The sequence below is a fragment of the Geotrypetes seraphini genome, chromosome 4 (genome assembly GCF_902459505.1).
Source record: "Geotrypetes seraphini chromosome 4, aGeoSer1.1, whole genome shotgun sequence".
NCBI classification, from domain to species: Eukaryota; Metazoa; Chordata; class Amphibia; order Gymnophiona; family Dermophiidae; genus Geotrypetes; species Geotrypetes seraphini.
The window spans coordinates 295,693,237-295,714,170 of record NC_047087.1 but is presented as its reverse complement, the minus strand read 5'-3'; the positions used below and the strand labels follow the sequence as shown (position 1 = coordinate 295,714,170).

The window sequence follows — 20,934 nt, the reverse complement described above, 5'->3', positions numbered from 1 at the left end:
CCCGTAATACATCTACCCTCTTCAGTTTAGCACAGTACCTTTCAAAATATTCCAAAAAAAAACAAAACCCCCCTATCTCTTCTTTACCATCAGCAATAGAACTTTCACAATTCTTTGACACAAAAATCAAAGACATAAGATCACTATTAGGTCCCTCATCATCTATTTCTTCCTCTCAAATTTCGGATAACTCAATACAGCTACCTTTTAGCTCCTTTGCTAAATTCAAAATGCCCTCTTTATCTCATCTATTTCTTATCTTACAATCTCTTAATTCCTCTAATAATTCTATGGAAAGTATTCCTCCTTTTCTACTCAAAAAATTCTATTCTTTTTTCGGGCCATATCTGTGGGAAATGATTTCCAAATCTCTCTCCGATTCCTCTGTTCCACCCGCTTGGAAAACAGCTCTTGTCTTCCCAAAGCTTAAACAATACAATACAGATCCTACCGTACCTAAAAACTATCGCCCTATAGCCAATCTACCCCTAATCTCTAAACTTACTGAAAAAATTATTCATTCTCAATTAACAGAATTTTTCGACAAAATTCACGCTCTTCATCCTTGTCAAACTGGATTTCGCTCTTCATACTCCACGGAACTATCCTTACTAGGTCTTATTTCAACTATACACTACTATCATGAACATCAGAAATCTGTTCTTTTAATTTCTCTAGACTTATCTTCAGCCTTTGATACGATTGACCCTCCTCTTCTTCTGTCCAGATTAAAAGACTGTGGTATCACAGGCAGTGCCCTTTCCTGGTTTTCATCCTATTTTCATGAACGCTTCTTCAAAGTCCAAGTAAAAAACGAAACCGCTCCAATCACACCACAAACATTTGGAATTCCACAAGGTTCTATTTTATCTCCCTTACTTTTCAACATATTTCTATCTCCTTTTCTTACTTTGGCACAGTCTATAGGATTTACAATATATGCCTATGCCGATGATATACAGCTCCTTCACCCTATCAATACCTCCAACATCTCAGACATAAATCAAATAAATAATAAATTAAATACTATAAGTGACTGGCTATATTCAAATAAACTCTCACTTAATGTCGAAAAATCCTGCGGGCTTCTTCTACCAATAAAAAGATCCGAATCACTTTTAGGAACAATATCAATCAAATCTCGACCTCTCCAAATGGAAAACAAAATAAAACTCCTTGGTGTCATACTTGACAGTGAACTTACTTTACATGACCATATAAGTTCGGTCGTAAAAACTTGTTTTTTTAAACTCCGTACCATTAGATCATTATGCCCTTTACTAGACACTGACTCAATTAACATACTGATACATTCCCTAGTCATTTCCCACCTAGACTACTGCAATTCTCTTCTAAACGGACTTCCTCAAAAAGAGCTCCGACGTCTTCAATTAATACAAAACGCTGCTATAAAACTAATATACAAAAAAGGAAAATTTGAACATGTTACTCCTCTACTCAAAGAGGCCCACTGGCTCCCTATCACTCACCGCATAACCTACAAAATCATTCTACTCTCATTTAAAATTAAACATTCCCATCAACCACTATTCCTCGATAAATTACTGATTCCACAATGTTCCCCTCGCACACTTAGATCTACTGACCAAAAACTCCTTTTCATTCCTTCTCTTAAAGATTCCTACTACACCCGAAAAACTAATTTTGCAGTAACCGCTCCTACACTATGGAACTCTCTTCCACAATACCTTCGGGATGAACAAAATCTAAATAATTTCAAGACTGGCTTAAAGACCTTCCTATTCCAAGACGCTTATGACCGCCCCTAGATCCCTTTCTCTCTTTTTTTACTTCGCTTTTTAATATGAGTAAGTAATCGCTCCAACAACGCTACCATACCCCACTTGTTCAACCCTTCCCCCACCCTTCTTATCTTAACTATTATATGTAACTTCTCCCTTCCTTCCCCTCCTATCCTCACTTTCCAGTTAGTCTAGTTAATGTCATTTTCGTTCACTTCATTGTATTTAACTATTATTTACTTTTACTATATTTTGTAAACCGGCCAGATATTCATTTGATGGTCGGGATATTAAAAAAATTAATAAACTTGGAAACTTGGATATAAGTGGTACATAAATAAAAATAAAAAATGAGAGAAACGGAGAATAAAAGTAAGAATGGAAAAGGCAAAGGGATGAAGAATGGCATGGAGATGGAAGAATAGGGGGAAAAGAGAAGGCAATAGAGGGTGGAAGGAAAAAAAGAAACAAAAAGTTTTGAAGGGTAAAAGAAGAATGGAGTGGAGAAATAGCTTTTCTCAAATCTTTCAGCACTCACCTATAAAGGACTAAAAAGAGATGCTAATAAAAGGAAGAGATACTGGTGCTGATAAATGAGATAAAGACCATAAATGAGAAGAGAGGAGAAAGGGAACTTGGTCCCTGGTAACAGCAGTAGTAGCTGTATAGGAGCATTCTGACCATGCCAAAACATCTCAAGCATATTTAGAAGTACTGTAGTATTTTTCGGATGTTAACAGATTTTAAGCTATACTGTGTATTTAACTGGCTTAATACCAAGCATATTGATATGTAATAACAGTTTAAGGAGATGTGTCAAAATTCACATATATCCCACCGGTTCCCTCCCTTCCAAATGTTTGTATTTTTCCCTTTACAGGTCAAGGTGTATTAGAACATTTTAACACTTCAAGCTAAGAACTGGTCATTATGACTTCTCTTACTAAAAAAGGCAGAATAGTCAACAGGTTCAGGAAAGGGGGCGCTCAGAGGCAATACTGTACACACCGTAACACGGCGAAACACTAAGAAGAAAAATACTCTATATGTAATGTGCCTTCAGTGTGAGCGAGCAGCAACGGGAGACAAGCTCCAACGCTTCACAAGTCAGGTAGAGGTCATAAACCCCCACCCGCACACCATCACTGGGCACCCAATGTGTGCAATAAATCAAAGTGAAAACACTCACAAATCAAATCGAAAAGTCAACTGAGGTGAAAAACAAGTGAAACCTCTGAGCGGCCCCTAACAGAACCAGTCCAGCCAGCTCCCCAGCAAAAATCAAAAAGTGCCAAAATGAAAAACAGACTTAGCTGAATGTTGTAAAGATATCTGTTAGGGGCCGCTCAGAGGTTTTACTTGGTTTTCACCTCAGTTGACTTTTCGATTTGATTTGTGAGTGTTTTCACTTTGATTTATTGCACACATTGGGTGCCCAGTGATGGTGTGCGGGTGGGGGTTTATGACCTCTACCTGACTTGTGAAGCGTTGAAACTTGTCTCCCGTCGCTGCTCGCTCACACTGAGGGCACATTACATATAGAGTATTTTTCTTCTTTGTGTTTCGCTGTGTTACGGTGTGTACAGTATTGCCTCTGAGCGCCCCCTTTCCTGAACCTGTTGACTATTCTGCCTTTTCGTAGTATCTAGTTTAGGTTGTGGCAGTTTTTTCGGAGTGTATTTTGTGTTCTCTTACTAAAAGGCAAACTTCTCCAGCCAACAGGGACGGCAGTTACCTTGGCTTTATTCGCTTCCCGCTTTGCCTCTCCGGCCAAGCTTCCCACCATGGCATCTATCTGTTGCTTGCTGCGAGGCATTCCATCAAAGATGTCTATATAGAGGTGCTCCTGCACAATGCTCCAGATCTGATTATTCTGCCGCTCTTGGAGGTGCCTCTTCAGAAGCTGGTAAGAGTCGCGAGAAATCCGCAGTACAAATTTGCTTGTCCGGAAGTCCAACATTGTCTCATTACCCTTCATATGCTCCTGTTTTGTAAGGCAAGCAAGCACCCTCAGGTCATCTTGATAGTAGCACTCTTGATCACCATGAAATCTAGTTTACAAAACAATGAAAAATTAAAAAGTTTATCTATAATTTAAATAGCAGAGCAGCCACTTCCAGGACTGCTTATCCTATCGTGAAAAATTGATCATGCACATACTGGCAGGAGTATCTTTTGGATTCTTCAGTCTATTTTATTTGATTTATTTAAAACATTTCTAATCCGACTTTCTCTAATATACAGAGGAGTCCATACATTAGGTGATCAATCCATACTTGTGAACCACTTGCAGAAGGGTGTCACTCATATCTTTCAGTTCCTCCTCCTTCACCAGTGGAGCATAGCTCCCTCTTCAGTTTGTACCAAAGCAATTGAGCTCCACTGTAACAGGAGAAAAGAGAAGGAAGGGCACGGGGAACTTTCCCAGAAATAATACATTTCTGTTCTGCTCTGTAACTTGTGAAAAAGAACAATTATTAGCATGAACTTGCAATATACTTGTAAGTGTATCGATGAATGAACCTGCTGTGTACAACTAGCTCTAACATAAAAGGAACTGCAAAGCTCAATAACTCAGTATTTTATTAGTAAGTTAATCAAACATTTTCATCCAACTGACAGGTTTCACCGGAAATTACACCAGAAGGTAAAGTCCCGGAGCAGCTCTATGTTGCCTGCCTCTTCATCCACAAAGCTTCTGAGAAGCTGGTAGGCCCACCCCGGGAGGTGTAAAGGGGCGGACTCAGGAGTGTTGCAAGGTATTTTTTTGCCAGTTTTGACCTGCGATCAGAGGGGGCTGTTGGATAGGGAGGGAAAGCATCTGCTAAACTTGCAAAGGAGGGTGCTGCTGGACCCGGGACCAAAAGGGGGATTGCTGGCCATGAAGGGTGGGGATGAACTCACAGCAGATCCTTTACTACAGGGATAAGGCCACAGGACAGTGACAAACTTTGTTCCTGTACCCGTGGTGAACGGACAATTTTTCCCCCGTTCCTGCGGGTTAGCTACAGATAGCCATGGGAAACAGTCCCCATGTCATTCTCTAGAAGATACCGTGCACACAGAAATCCCAGCTCTGAGATCCTTAGGAAGGGCTCTCTGAAAGAAAGACCCTGCAATTATGATATCTGCCTCACGAAGACTTATCACCAGGAATACCATCTTCACCGTGAAATCCAGAAAAGATACAGTGTGGAGAGGCTCGTATGAAGGCTTAGATAGGCCCTTAAGAATGATATTAAGATGCCAGGATGGAAAACGCTGGAGCACGGCAGGTTGCAACCTGAGCACATCCTTTAAGAACTGGGTCACATCAAGGTGAGATACCAGAGATTGTTTTCCCCAGCAAACCTGGAAGCATGAGATGCTCATAACCTGAACTTTGAGAGATGCCATTGCTAGGCTCTTTTCTAATCCAGTTTGCCAGGATGCCAAGATGATAAGAATTGGTGCCATAAAAGGCTCAACCTGATCTTTGGAGCACCAGAGCTGAAAAGCCTTCCAGACCTTAGCATAGGCTGCAAACGACTGCTTCTTTGCTCGAAGGAAAGTAGCAATGACTACCTCAAAATTGCCCTTGCTGTTCAAGGTAGTGCGCTCAATAGCCATGTCATAAGACCAAAGTGATCTGGTAGCTTGAGGCTGCAAACTGAAAATATCGTTGAAAGACATAAAATCACAAGTATTTTCTGTAGTCTGGGAAAATGGGAATATGAACCTGTAACATATCAAGATGTTCACAAGTTATTTAAGAAATGTCAAATCACACTGTATGTTAGACATACAATCATGTGAAAAAATTAGGACATCCCATGAAATATTCAATTCTTTCTTAAAAAATGTTCACACATCGATGTCAATTTTTTTTTTTTTAAATCTCTGGAAAAGAAAGTGATGTAATTGCAGGTAAACAACAAAACTTTTCCTTGAACAGGTAGGCCTCCATCAGATCGAGGGAAGTCAGGAACTCTCCAGGCTGGACCACCAAAATGACAAATCTCAGGGTCTCCATGCAAAAAGACGAAATCCAGAGAGCCCTGTTGACACCTTTCAAATCCAAAATGGGCCAAAAAGACCCCTATTTCTTAGGCACCACAAAGTAAACGGAGAAGAGAGGAAATGAACTGGCAAGGGCCAGGAAAACTCCAGAACATAGCCGTCCCAAATCACTTCCAGGACCCACTGATCCGCTGTGATCTCGGCCCACCCTGGTAAAACTCCCGCAACCAGGCTCCCACCAGCACCAGGAGAAGGGCCCACAAGGAATCATTGGGCCATTCGGATGGTGGAAGGGCCTCCGGAGGAGTCACGCCCCAGCCCCTCAAAAGGACTGCATACACTGAAAGAAACAACCCCGGGAAGGAAAAGAAGCTGCCCCCGACCAAGGAAGAATCGCCAAAAATCACACAAATGCCCATGGGCGACGCCACCTCGCATAGGCAGGCAAGAACGGTTCTCAGGAAAACGGGGCACCTTATAGTCAGTCAAGGCCTGAACCAGCTTGTCCAAATCCTTGCCAAACAAGAAAAAGCCTTGAAAGGGAAATTTACTAAGCTTAGCATTAGATGCCACCAAACCCTGGAGCCATAGGGTATAGCGCAAAGCCATTCCGAGAGCCATGTACTTGGCAGAAGCCCACATCAGTCCTAAATCACAGTTACCGGATGCTAGGGTCCACCTTGGGGGTTAGTGCCCAAGAAAAGGACCTGGGTATCAATGTAGACAATATGATGAAACCTTGGTGGCAGCCAAAAAACAAACAGGATGCTGGGAATTATTAAAAAAGGGATGGTTAATAAGACTAAGAATGTCATAATTCCCCTGTATCATTCCATGGTGCGACCTCATTTGGAGTATTGCGTTCAATTCTGGTCTCCTTATCTCAAGAAACATATAGTGGCACTATAAAAGGTTCAAAGAAGAACGACCAAGATGGTAAAGGGGATGGAATGCCTCTCGTATGAGGAAAGACTAAAACGGTTAGGGCTCTTCAGCTTGGAAAAGAGATGGCTGAGGGGAAATATGATTGAAGTCTACAAAATCCTGAGTGGAGTAGAATGGTACAAATGGATCGATTTTTCACTCCGTCAAAAATGACAAAGACTAGGGGACATTCGATGAAGTTACAGGGAAATACTCTTAAAAACAATAGGAGGAAAAATTTTTTCACTCAGAGAATAGTTAAGCTCTGGAATGCGTTGTCAGAGGATGTGGTAAGAGCGTATAGCATAGCTGGTTTTAAGAAAGGTTTGGACAAGTTCCTGGAGGAAAAGTCCATAGTCTGTTATTGAAAAAGAGATGGGGGAAGCCACTGCTTGCCCTGAATTGGTAGCATGGAATATTGCTACACCTTGGGTTTTGCCAGGTACCAGTGACCTGGATTGGCTACCATGAGAACAGGCTACTGGGTTTGATGGACCATTGGTCTGACCCAGTAAGGCTATTCTTATGTTCAGATCATACATGGCATCCGAGAGATAAGAAGCACCCAGCTCAATTTTAGCAACCTCCTGATCCACAAGGATCAGTCATCAGATTCCCAGTCAAGAACACGTTCGGATCACCGGAAACAAGCCCAGGCCACAAGACTGCCACAAATCACCGCCTGGACTGCCAGGGCAGCCAAGTCAAAACTTTGCTTAAGAAGAGACTCCAACCTACAATCAGTAATTTTCTGTGACAGCTCCTGAGCTTTGGAACGCCCTACCGGGTTATCTACGTAATGAAACAGCATTAGATAGATTTAAAGGCTCCCTTAAAAGTTTTTTTATATAGGGATGCCTTTGAGACTTAATTTCGCTGAGTGTGGGCATTCCTTCGCTCATACCACATTGAGTCCCTTCTCAGAGGCCTTTTGATCCTTTTATTATTACCTTCAAACCCAACCTTTTGTGCTTATCCTTACTTGTTCTTGCTTTACTATAACATTTGTAATTCCTCTCCTTTTCCTTTTGTACCAGTCTTGTTATTTACAAGTTTGCCCTTAATTGTGTCTATGCACAGTACCGTTTCCCCAATTTTAGATTTGTAATACACTTTGAAATTATGACAATGCATGTACATCAAATTTTAAATAAAACTTGAGTCCCGCAAGGCTGAGCAGCCTTCAACCGGCACCGTATGCCTACGTGTGATGGCCAAGACCACAGCATCAACTACAGGAGACTTCAATGTATCCCTATCAGGAATGGGATAAAGGCGAGCCATGCACCACGCCAAATGAAAAGGCACTTCCAGCGCGTTCCATTATGTGTGCACTACATCCCAACTATCCTGATACATAGGAAAAGAATGGGAGGCTGAACGGATCCCCTGAAATAGGGGGTCCACCACACGCGGGGAACTCCTTTGCATCTTCCACAAAGTGCAAAACCGATGAAACCTGAAGAATAAGCTCCTGTAGCTCTTCCAGCTAAAAAAATGTGCACCACCTTGCTAGTTGGTGTCTCCAAAAACAACGTCTGTGTTATCCTCCTCCCCCCCTTCCCCCGAGAGGACAAGGGGTCTAAGTCCTTATCAGGCGAAAATGCATCTGCAAACAAAAAAACCTTATCCTACAATACCCGTGGCCGCTTAGACAAAGAGGGGGGATTGGGCCAGAGCTGACACCGAGAGGGGTTGAACGGGGGTGGACACAGAAGGCAAAAGCCCTCCCGGAAAAAATAGAGACCCCAGGGAAGAAACAGGACCCCCAGCCGCCTACAAGTACACCTTGTACATGGCTTAAACAAAATCTGGGGCAAACTCCCCTGATGGCAAAGCAGGAGACCCAGCACAAATTTGTTCCCGTCTCTCTAAGACAGGGGGAAGGTCATCTGAGGCCACAGGCAAGATGGCAGCACTTCCCACCAAAACCCGCTGAAAAAATTCCCCCGAGACCTGCAGCGGCAAAGAGACTTGAACAGACCCAGTTGCTAAAGCAGGCAAGCTGGCTGCCATGAAAAGGGAGACCCCAGCCTGGACTTCCCCACTGCCTTCTGCCGATGAGCGGTGCATGCACGGAGAACCCTGCTCGCTGGCACCTGAAGCCGACGAGGATTCCCCTTTGCGGCGGTCAGTGCACTTTGTGCACATGCCAGCTGCATCGACCGCGCGCTACAAGAGAAATAAAGTGTCAGTTAGCAATTAAAAATCAATTAAACTTAACTGAATGCGTTTTCTTCAGACCGGCACTGCCTCAGGATTTTTTTTTTCTCAATATAACTAAGTTACACTTGAACAGACCCCACTGGATCTCTAAGCTATATGCCTTGCCTGTATTTGGTGGCAAGGCTTAAGCTGAGGCACCTCTAAAGTAAAAAATTTGGAGAGGTGGGAGAAATGAGCAGAGGGACTTGACCCGAGTGTGGCTCTCCTGAAGTCGGCTGGACCCTCAAATGGGTCTCCCAAGCTCAATTCGGCACCACAACAGGGAGAAGAAGGCCAAATCAAACAAAATCCAAGAGCCCTAAACTAACCTAGGTAAAGACTGCACATGCTTACCACCTCCACCTGATGGAGACTGAGAACAGACCGATTGTACTTAGGACTGCACAGTAGAGAGCTGCACGGGAACGGGAACGACGGGAATCCCGCGGGACCCACAGGGATCCCGCAGGTTCCCCCTTCGGGTCAAGGGGATCCTGTGGGGACACCCCCCAGGGTCGCGGGGTTCCTGGGGTTGGATGCACTCGAGCCACGAGGCTCGTCTTCTTTTCCCTACCTGCCCTGCCGCAGCACACAGCCGACCGGAAGTCTTCCACGATGTCAGTGCTGACGTCGGAGGGAGGGCTTAAGCAAAGCCCGCTCTCCCTCCCTCCGACGTCAGCGCTGACATCGGGAAGACTTCCGGTCGGCTGTGTGCTGCGGCAGGGCAGGTAGGAAAAATTCAATGTAGTGGCGTACCAAGGGGGAGGGGGGGGAGGTCCGCCCCGGGGCAGCCTTAGGGGGAGGTGCAGAGCCGGCCAGATCCCCTTACGTTCGTGGCGCTTTCCCCTGATCGACCGACAACAGGCCCGGTCCGACAAACCTCCCTGCCCTGTAGCCGCGAATCTAAATTACCTTCTTACAGCAGCTGGATTCAGGGCAGGGAGGTTTGTCGGACCGGGCCTGTTCTGTTGTCGGGCGGGCGGGGAAGCGCCACGAAGCTAAGGGACAGGGAGGGAGAAAGGGAGGAAAGGTGGAGTGGAGAGGAAAAGACGCTGAAGGGACATGGGGAAGAGAGAGGGGGGAGAAGGACGCTGAAGGGACATGGGGAAGAGAGAGGGGGGAAAAGGGCGCTGAAGGGACATGGGGAAGAGAGAGGGGGGAGAAGGGCGCTGAAGGGACATGGGGAGGAGAAGGGCGCTGAAGGGACATGGGGAGGAGAGAGGGAGGAGAAGGACGCTGAAGGGACATGGAGAAGAGAGAGGGAGGAGAAGGACGCTGAAGGGACATGGGGAAGAGAGAGGGAGGAGAAGGACGCTGAAGGGACATGGGGAAGAGAGAGGGAGGAGAAGGACGCTGAAGGGACATGGGGAAGAGAGAGGGAGGAGAAGGACGCTGAAGGGACATGGGGAAGAGAGAGGGAGGAGAAGGACGCTGAAGGGACATGGGGAAGAGAGAGGGAGGAGAAGGACGCTGGAGGGACATGGGGAAGAGAGAGGGAGGAGAAGGACGCTGAAGGGACATGGGGAAGAGAGAGGGAGGAGAAGGACGCTGAAGGGACATGGGGAAGAGAGAGGGAGGAGAAGGACGCTGAAGGGGCATGGGGAAGAGAGAGGGAGGAGAAGGACGCTGAAGGGGCATGGGGAAGAGAGAGGGAGGAGGACGCTGAAGGGGCATGGGGAAGAGAGAGGGAGGAGAAGGACGCTGAAGGGAAATGGGGAAGAGAGAGTGGGGAGAAGACGCTGAAGGGAAATGGAGACGAGAGAGTGGGGAGAAGACGCTGAAGGGAAATGGGGAAGAGAGAGTGGGGCAAAGACGCTGGCAGGGAAGAAGACAGAGATGCCAGACTATGGGGGGAGCGAAGGGAAGAAGATGGGCACCTGACCAATTTGGAAGGGGGGAGAAAGGGAGAGGCACAGTAACAGAGCAGAGAGAAGAGAGATAGTGGATAGAAGGAATTGAATGAGAACATGAGGAAAGCAGAAACAAGGCAACAAAGGTAGGAAAAAAATTCTATTTCTTTTTTTTTTTGCTTCAGGATAAAGTAGTATATTAGTTGTGTTGATAAAAATTTATAAACATTAAAGGCTCTGGTAGAAACCCTTTTACAAAGTATGTATTCTTCCCAATTAATATTTCCAAATTAATAAAGTCTCTTTGCTTATTTGTAAATGGGTTTCTACCAGAGCCTTTAATTCAGTAGCATAATTAAATGAAATAAGTATTTCTGAAGTTTATAGGGACGGGTGGGGACGGAGGGGATTCCTCGCGGGGACGGAGTGGGATTCCTCACGGGGACGGGTGGGACTTTGACGGGGACGGGTGGGATTTCTGTCCCCGCGCAACTCTCTACTGCACAGCCCACTTATACTACAGCCAAAAGTCTGTGTTTCAATCTCTACCTGCTGGTCGTTGTGAACTATTACCCATCAGTTTCCGTGCCAGTCTGGAGGGACGATAAAGAATGTCCAAATTATGAATGCCAAAATCCAGGAACACTGACATCTGTCTGGCAGAACTTGTAGTGGTCAGTACAGTGGACTTTAATCCAAGTCACCCAGGTTCATGTCCCACCTCATCTTTTATTTTAAATGGCAAGCTCTCCAGAAACAGGGAGATACCTACAGGATCTGAATGTATGCCACCTCAATAGCCCTTAGGCTTGGTGTGTCTTTAATATTTAAGTACAGTAGATATCTCTGGGTCTGGAGGGTTCATAATTTAAAGATAAAGAGAACTGAAGTAGGATTTGAACCTGGAACCCCTGGTTTTTATGGTCCACTGCACTGATCACTAGGCTACACACTGCTGCTTTCTTCAGAATGCCCATTATACCTGGCCTTGTTAGGGAAAGTAGTTTCCCTTTCCTGCTTCACTTTTAGGGGAGAGGGAGGGGGGACAGTAACCACTATGTAATATCATAAGGGGTCATGCTTTAATCTCTCCAGTAGTCAGCTACTCAATCAGAGCACCTTCTTGTACCCTAGACATGACTGAAACAGGTCTAAATAAATTATTTCTTCCTGTTTGATTATCGCCGTTGAGTGGAAAACAAACAGCGAAGAAGACTGGTGCTCAATATCTTTTATTGATATATCGTGACTCAACACGATCGTGTTTCGGCCCCAAATGAGCCTTCCTCAGGAGTCTATTAGTAGAGCGGTGGAAAGCCTACTAACTTTCTAAGTAAGTCACAAAACAATCTTGCAAAACTTAAAAGATGGTTTCTTTGGAGGAAATTGTGCATTCAGATACGCAGCCAACTTTCTGTTAAGAATCACTCCGCTGGCTTTCAGAGCCATCCTTTAAGTTTTACAATATTGTTTTGTGACTTACTTAGAAAGTTAGTAGTTTTATAAAAATATGGGAGCCATTAACATATTTTTGTCATGATTAAATGCCATTTTTCTATTAATTATACACCACTTAGTGTTGAAAGAGGGGAAGGGCTTAATGGGAGGGTTTATGATCTTATAATGAATAATGGGCTTAGAGGGAGGGTGGAGGGAGGGTTGCATTTATATTTATAAAATACAATGATAAGATGTTCAAGTGATCTAATTAATAGTGTTTATTATGATTTCTGTACACTTGATGAAAGTTTGAAAACGAATAAAGAATTTTTTTTAAAAAAAAAGAAAGTTAGTAGTCTTTCCATCGCTCTACTAATAGACTCCTGAGGAAGGCCCATTTGAGGCCGAAACACAATCGTGTTGAGTCACGATATATCAATAAAAGCTATTGAGCACCAGAGTCTTCTTCGCTTTTTGTTTTCCACTTTCCAAGTTTTGGGCAGTAACCATCTCCTGTTTCTCTGTGATTATCACTTTTGAACATCTTAATTTTGGGCCCACCTAGTCCCGCCCAAAATATGCCCCTTTGTTATTTGGACACACTGCAGTGTGGGACTTCCAAGTTCTGACATTCCAAAATCACAATTTGGAATTTTGTACAGGATTTTTTTGTTGTTGGTGGGGAGGGCATTTTGAAATGTCCATCTGCTTTGAAATGAACACCTTAGCAGGTTAAGTTTGAGGAGGGGTGCACACATGGGCAGGTCATAAGTGTATCCCCAAGTTACACATCTAACACAGAATATTACAAGTTAGGCACCAACAGTTACGCCCAGTCAATGTTAACTGTTGGCGCACTAATGCCGATTCACTTTTATAACAGAATCGTGACACCCAGATGCCATTATAGAATTCACACTAAGCACACAGCACCGCGACATCTAAATCTTGGCGTCAACTTATAAAATTGCCACCAAACCTTAAGGATTTAGAAACTTGAATATTTTGGATATAGACCTCTATAAAAATTTAATCAAGTAATAAATTTGCTGGCTGTAAGCTGATGGAAAAATTATGTTCTTACCTGTTAATTTTCTTTCCCTTAGACGCAGCAGATGAATCCAGAGACCAATGGGATAGTCCACATCTACCAGCAGGCGGAGATAGAGAAACTGATTAACAGGTGGTCCTATTGGCTGGCACTCCTCCTGTTTATCCAGTATAGCTCCTTGCCCAAGCATCCATAACCATCAAAAGGCATAGCATGTAAAAAACTTCTTTCCCATAACAAATCTCAAAATGCAATAATACAGAAAACAACCTGCCATAATAACAAACTGCGAAAGTTGCAAAAGAAAAAATCGAGAGACAATATCCAGAAAGGGTGGGGCTCTGGATTCATCTGCTGCGTCTAAGGGAAAGAAAATTAACAGGTAAGAACATAATTTTTCCTTCCCTAGCAACAGCAGCAGATGAATGGGCCATGCTCAGATTCCGCGGAGAGAAAGTCTATCCAAACTCTTATCCTGATCCATAAAAGGATCTGCCAACAGAAGATGAAGATGAGAGTCCACCCATTGAAGCAGAACAACTTCACCTGCCAATGAGTACAACACCTATTGCCCAAGCTGTAGAGAAATACCCCCATCCTAATACTGACCAAAAGGACCCTCAGCGGCAATCCGGAAGAATGATCTGAAGCTCCAGAAAGGTAGCCTGACATTGCTCAAGAGTAGAAGAATGAACAAGTACTGAGTCGCCTCTGAAGACCAGACTCCTGGAGCTGAGGATGGAAGCCACCGAGCCCCCCAACCCGACAACCCGGGATGGTCGGTGGTCATGAGATAGTCCAGCAAAGACCGAGGCATGCCTTGAAAAGAGAAATCGCGCTGAGCCACCAAATCATGCAGAGCGATGCAGGAGGAGCATACCAAATAATTGGAGCCCTGAGATACAGGAACCACCGGAACAAAAGCGACTGCTGTAGCGTAAGAAGGGGAAAGCAAGCTGAAGTCCCCAGTGGAGTCAGCAATATGGATCCCAGAAACTGTACAGAATCCCAAACTCTTGGTCATGGTAAACGAAGAAGAATACCAATCTGAGACTGAGACCCCACGCCCAAGTCTCTCCTATATGAATAAAAACATCACCCCGATATACCTATAAATAGTACAGGAGAAAAGAGCGCTGTGTAAATTCGAAGATGCACGTGTAAAGAACTGAGGAAAAGATATCACCCTTTTCGTGTCAGTCAAATGGCCCGACTGGAAGTCGTCCGAATCAAGCAGGCAGTCAAGAAGAAATTAGATGAATCGCCTGGTAGCGCCAAAACGGTACCACCGCCCACATCACCTAAAACGTTCGTGAAGCCTTGGGTAGGCGAAATGGCATGTGCCAAAACCGAAAGCGCCTCTCCAAGTGCCGATTCGGAGTCCATAGAGAAAATGTAAATATACTCCCAGGTTGTCTGCAGAAATGTGTAACCCCGAGAAACTAATTCAGCAGAATGGTATCCAGCCTGCCCAATGCCCCCGTCTCGGGCACCATGCAGTAAGTGGAACAACGTCCCTTAGTTCCCGAAGAACTACAAAAACTGTCCTGAGGACCAGTAACACTGAAAAGGGAAACACAAAACATAGAGACTCCAAGAACGAACTGGAAACCTGAGGAGGATGCAAAGATGCAAGCATCCTGAAAAATCTTCACAGCCCCCTGACCTGACATTATAGCGTCTTCTCCCTCATGAGAAAGCCTGAAGAATCATTGGAAGAAGTCAAGATCCCCTCAGAATGAAGTGCAGAAGGTCAGGGAATGGCAGAATAAGACTGTAGGATCTGCAAGAAGATTCTCTTAGGAAAAATCAAGTTTCACAATGTAAAGAGGAATATACTGGAACCACGAAAACAGTACTAACCCCATGCAACAGGAGCGAAATACGTATGTCCTTTAAAGTGAATATGTACTAGACTCAATCAAGATGTTGCATCTACTGCCCTGTGGAAAACAACAGCATCCTTACAGCTATCAGACAAAGCTCACATCACTAATGAGAGCTTCAGGGATGAGGCTAACAGCCACATAGCGCGTGATCCTCTGCGGGTTTGATAGAATAGGTAACCGGCTCCTGGTTAAAAGGAGCCGTACAGCCCATCCTGTCTGGTCGGCGGGTCTGTCTAGCATGTGCCATGAGAAAATGGTGACAGGAGAAACCAGCGTGATAAGCATGGAAATCTGAAGTCCAGGCCCCCTCAGAAATAGAGAAAGAGAGTCCTGGCCGCAGGAAGATGCGCAGTGTCATTATGCTCATAGAGACAGCCTGAACTTGGAAACTGTTTGTACTACCTTTAGGCATATATATCCTGTGCCACTACTAGACACATGCAGCTCAGCACAGAGGCCCAAAATAAGGACAGTTACCAACAGACAAAGGCTCAATCTGCAGGGACCCCAAGAGAGACAATGAAATACCTGTGTGAAATACAGGGCACTATCTTACTGCTGATCTCACCGTGCCGTGAGTTGCCGTATGTCGCCCCAGTCCGGAGACAAACCGAGACTGGGTGACCTAGCACAGGTAAGAGTCTCTCTGGTAAACCCCTTGAGTGCTAACCCCAGAGTCCGATTAAACAAGCAGCTTCCTTCAAGGGAGTACAGCAGGAACACAGACATAGACATATAATGCTGCCCAAGCTTGTCCCAAAGCTGGTGAAACACATACAACTTGTCTGAACCGGAAAGGAGAGAAGCCCCGGCATACCCTGACCAAAGTCATCTGGAAATAAACTACCGTAACGCTGCAGCTCTCCCGCCATCGCCAGAGACCCAAGCGCATGCCTGATTCTCACTGACACGTGGCCGCTGCATCAACGCTCCTAGAAACATAGTCGGATTCAAGCCCCGCAAAATTTACCCTGCTGCGGCTTGCATATAAATAAAATCAGACTCAGGGAATAACCAGAAGAACGGCCCACAGCGCCGGAAAAAACATGTCCCATCTCATGCTGCTATAAACCGGCACCTGCACAATCATCTGCACATGGCAATGACAAACACCGATGAAAGAGAGCCTCAGAATAAACAGGACTACTATTGCTGCACTGAAACCCAACAATGAGAACAAGTGCGAGCATGAAATTGCACCGCTACTGCCGCGCTGTAACCAACAAGGAAACCAAGCGCGTGCATGCAAAGGGCGGGAAGTCCCGGCTCCCTCCACGGATTTCTAGTCATAAAACTTAGCCTCGATAAAATATCCATGCCTTAAACGTACGTTGACCGAACCCACATTACTAAGACTCCCAAACAGAACCTGAAGTTCAACAGACATACTCACAAGCTTGTTGTTAGGGCCGGTTGAATCCAGTTAAATCTGGTTGATCAGCAGTAACCAGGCAGAATGGAGGAACTGTGGTCTCTTTTTTTTTTTTTTTTACAGAGAAGGGAAAGAAGAAAAATATTGAGACCCAGTCAGACCCTCTATCACTGGAGGGAGGGTGAGGCAGGGACCTGGGGGGGGGGCCCAGGTGTAACCCCTAAAGACGGCACCGTTCAGCCGGACACCCCTGTCTCACTGAAGGGAAAATCTCAACAGGAGAAATAGCATTGCCAGCTCACTGAAGAGAAACCTCAACAGGAGAAACAGAATGGCAGTCTCACTGAAGAGAAACCTCAACAGGAGAAAATAAAGTTCCAGTCACAGCCAGAATTCAGGAGCTAGTTGAATAGCGACCTTTTCCTGCTGGGAGATAGAGAATACTGGATAAACAGGAGGAGTGCCAACCAATAGGACCACCTGTTAATCAGTTTCTCTATCTCAGCCTGCTGGTAGATGTGGACTATCCCATTGGTCTCTGGATTCATTTGCTGCTGTTGCTAGGGAAGCATCATTTCCCTAGCCATATATTTTCAATGACTATACACCTAAGAGCTAGTCAGTCCACTTGTTGAACAGCCAGATTTTATCTACATTATAAGAGCTGGCTATTAAAGAGGAGCTAATACTTATCCATTTAGCGGCAATAATCAGTAGGCCTCTCAAACAGCCCTAATCTGGAGGGACAGTTGCAAGCAACGTCACTGTTCATACTTATTATGAACAGAAGCACTTATTAATAGGATAGTTATGCTGAATGTATGTTTTAAGTTAAGTAATAAAGCAAGTGCTAAACTTAAAAGGTGGCCACCTTGGCTGACAATTAGAGAATGACACGGGGAAAAATTCTGTGCAAATCCTCTGCACCGCCCCATCCCCGCTGGTCCTTTCACCCCCCCCCGTCCCTGTCTTTGCCGTCCCCTTCACCGCCCCGTCACCGTCCCCACTGTCTCTTTCACCGCCCCCGTCTTCAGCATCTTCTCCTCTCCATCCCCCCATCCGCAGCACCCTTCACGAGTTCCAGCAGCTCCCTCCCGCCGGTCAGCCGTGCATTTCCCTCCCTCCCTCCTTTTCCCTTACCTTTTCTTCTTGAAACTGGCGATTTCTATAAGGCTACGAGCTGTATTACAGCCGGAGCCTTGAAGTTGCGTCGGGTTGCCTGCTAGAAAAGTCTCTTCCGATGCAACCGGAAACAGGAAGTTGCTTCAGAGGAGACTTTTTCCAGCAGGCAACGCGATGCAACTTCAAGGCTCCAGCTGTAATACAGCTCGCAGCCTTATAGAAATCGCCAGTTTCAAGAAGAAAAGGTAAGGGAAAGGGAGGGAGGGAGAGAGTTGCATGGACGGCCGGCGGGAGAGAGTGGGCTGACAGCTCGAACGCTTGTTCACCACGCGTTCACTACTTGTTCACCGCCCTGTGGTACCATTCACCGCTCCACGGGGCGGTGAATGGCCTTGTCCTCGAACTCGCGGTGACCTTTTTTTTTTGGTCACCGTTTTGGCGTGTTACCAACAACCACCGTGTCATTCTCTACTGATAATCAAGCACATAGGTGTACAAATTTCAAAAATGCACAAACACACACCAATAGAAAAATATTTTACGACATACATATGGTCTCTTTTACAAAGCCGCACAGCAACAACCCCGAAGCCCTTTAAATATCTATGGGCTTTGGGGCTGCTAGTGCGGCTTTGTAAAAAAGGCCGATAGTAAATAATTTAACAGAATTATTTCTGTTAATAATTTAACAGAAATAAAGGATGCACGTTAATTACTTTTCAAAAAATGCCTTGGCTTCGTTCTCATGGTGATTATAGACCAACTCCAAATACATGTGTACAAAGAGAGGATAAAACAGTTGAGATAATTCGGCCCGATGGCAATCCAGCACACATTCAATAAAGCGCTTCAGTCCACTGTAGTACTCCTCATATTTTGCAGGGTCCCCCTGCTGAGTGTAGGCAGATAGCACGGCACTCACATCTGGCTGGTCCTCAGCAATGACAGCAGGCACTGGAAAAATAAAAGCTCTGTATTACAACAAAATAGAGAGGAACAGATAAGGTCCAAGGGTAGTGTAAATGTGTGGTCCATGTGCAAGACCAAATAAATTCTTCAACGATAAAGTGTAAATAGAGGCAGCCAATATGAAAGTGATATATCAATACAATAAATTTTGAATACTGGGGGGGAGAGTACTTAGTCTACTGGAGGCAGAGTTGTCACATAGTGAAACATCCCTGGACGTCAACCCTCACGTGTTATAGCGAAATGTGCGCAAAACACTAGCCCCCTCTTCTATGAATCTGCGCTAGCAGTTTCTAGTGCAGAGAGCCACGCTGAATGGTCCTTGCTGCTCCTGACGCTCACTGAGTTCCTATGAGCGTCGGGAGCAGCACGGGACATTCAGCGCAGCTCCCCGCGCTAGAATTGCTAGCGCAGTTTCATAGAAGAGGGGGAAAATGTAAAAAAATTGGAAACCCCCCCCCCAATAAGTCAATATTGGCTGCTGCTATAAAACACAGTTCAGCGGTCAATGTTCAATATGAGCCTTATGATGAAGATAATGAAAGTCATAAAGTCAGCTGGAAGTTTGTTGGAGATGAAGCACAGTACTTCTCTGCCTGGCTGCCATGATTGAAATCAGACCGGCTCTACCGCATGCTTCCTTGCATTTAACGGAGCTGTACCATCTAAATCCGGTTGGTTGTCTGGTTGTGTTTTGTCATCTGTGGTTGTTCCCTTTAAACTTCTCATAGCAAATTTTCTTACTTCATCATGTCTACTTACGTTAAGCACATCTCTGCAGTTTAAATCTCGTAGTGTTCCCGCTCTGGCAGCGCCATTTTCACTCTTGCCTTCTTGATTACAGAATGCTGGATAAACAACTTCAGTCTTCAGCAGCAGTGCTTAGATTCCTGAAGAAGAGGGCATCCCCCTGAAATGGACTCCGTTGAATGCAAGGAAGCATGCAGTAGAGCCGGTCTGATTTCAATCATTGCAACCAACAAGGACATTATCCATCTCTTACTGTCTCGTTGGTAAGAGGAAAAGAGAACCAATGTAGTTAAAGGAATGATGTATTAAATGTACACTATAAACCTTCTAGAAAGAAATATTTATAGAACATGAACTCAGATTAGAAAAGGCATCTAATCCAATTTGAATTTCTGAATTGCTCTTATCCAAACAGGTTCAAGGTGATTTACATGAGAAGAGGCCCATACATTATGAGCAATTACATGATAATTATCAATTTTGAGTACATTTTATAAGTTATTATAACGTACATTATTATTAGAATTTGTAATAGTTCAGAAAAAAGTTTGTGAGCAAGTATTATCATGAAGTTTGTAGATTTTTTGGGATGGAAGTAGAGATATGTTGCAGGTTGTTGAATTATGTTTTCAATTTTTTTTTTTATTTTGATACCGTATTTCCCCGCATATAGGCCGCCCCAGTGTATAGGGTGCAAAAAAAATACCTATACAAGTTTTAAAACAGATAGATAAGCCGCCCCATTGTATTAGCCACGGCTTATCTACCAGTAACTGGAGCAGCTGTTACAGTTTTTTAAAAAATCATCCCCCCCTTACCTCCCGCGGCCAGAGATACAGGGCAGGAGAGATCTTTTCGATCTCCAGCCCAACTTTGCGCTGCTTCCTGCATGCCTTTGCCATCAGTTCTCACGAGTCCCGACAGCAAAGGCGCGCAGCGCAGGGCCGGGCTGGAGATCGAAAAGATCTTTCCTGCTCTGCACTGCTGGCCGCAATTTGAGGAGCAGCAATTCCAGTTAGTCCAGTGAGAGAGGTACTGGGGGATGATTTTTTAAAACTGTATAAGCTGCCCCAGTTTGCAAGCTGTACCCACTGGCTTGCAAAACCCATATATAGGCCGGGGCCCATATATGGGGAAATATGATAATTCGGTTTGGTCCTAATGGTTGTTGGGGACCATTCCATTTTTGGGTGGCTATGTAGGTGAATAGGGAGTTGTGGATATGTTTGTATTTGACTCCTTTGGTTGGAGGAGCATTAATAGTTTATTGTCGTTGATCCTGGCATTAGTGAAGTAGGAATTGGAGAGTTGAATTATTTGCTCAGAGGAATTGGCATGGTAGGTATGGAACATGATGCAGGATAGTCTGATTGTAATACGTGCTTTTATAGGTAACCAGTGAAGTTTGTGACAGTATTCGGAGATTGTGTCATGTTTTTTTTGTCTGAAAATCAGAAAATCAATCAGATTGCTGAGTTTTGAGTCATTTATAATTTGTGTGTTAGAGAAGAGCTCAAGTCAGCATAGAGTGAGTTACAGTAATCCAGTTGTGATAGGATCAGCGTTTGGACTTAGGATGGCAAAGTAGTGATTGTGGAAG

At 44.7% G+C, this 20,934-nt stretch overlaps 1 protein-coding gene across 1 annotated transcript in view; it reads right to left on the bottom strand.

The window, feature by feature from the left end:
* The window catches only part of TAF5 (TATA-box binding protein associated factor 5), an 82,459-nt gene that overhangs the window by 59,058 nt on the left and 2,467 nt on the right, over positions 1-20,934 (bottom strand). Inside the window, exons 2-3 of the mRNA XM_033941738.1 lie at positions 18,332-18,569; positions 3,499-3,814 (exon numbers count right to left, since the gene is read on the bottom strand). Coding sequence (XP_033797629.1) covers positions 3,499-3,814; positions 18,332-18,569 — 554 coding nt within the window. The remainder of the gene's footprint in view (positions 1-3,498; positions 3,815-18,331; positions 18,570-20,934) is intronic.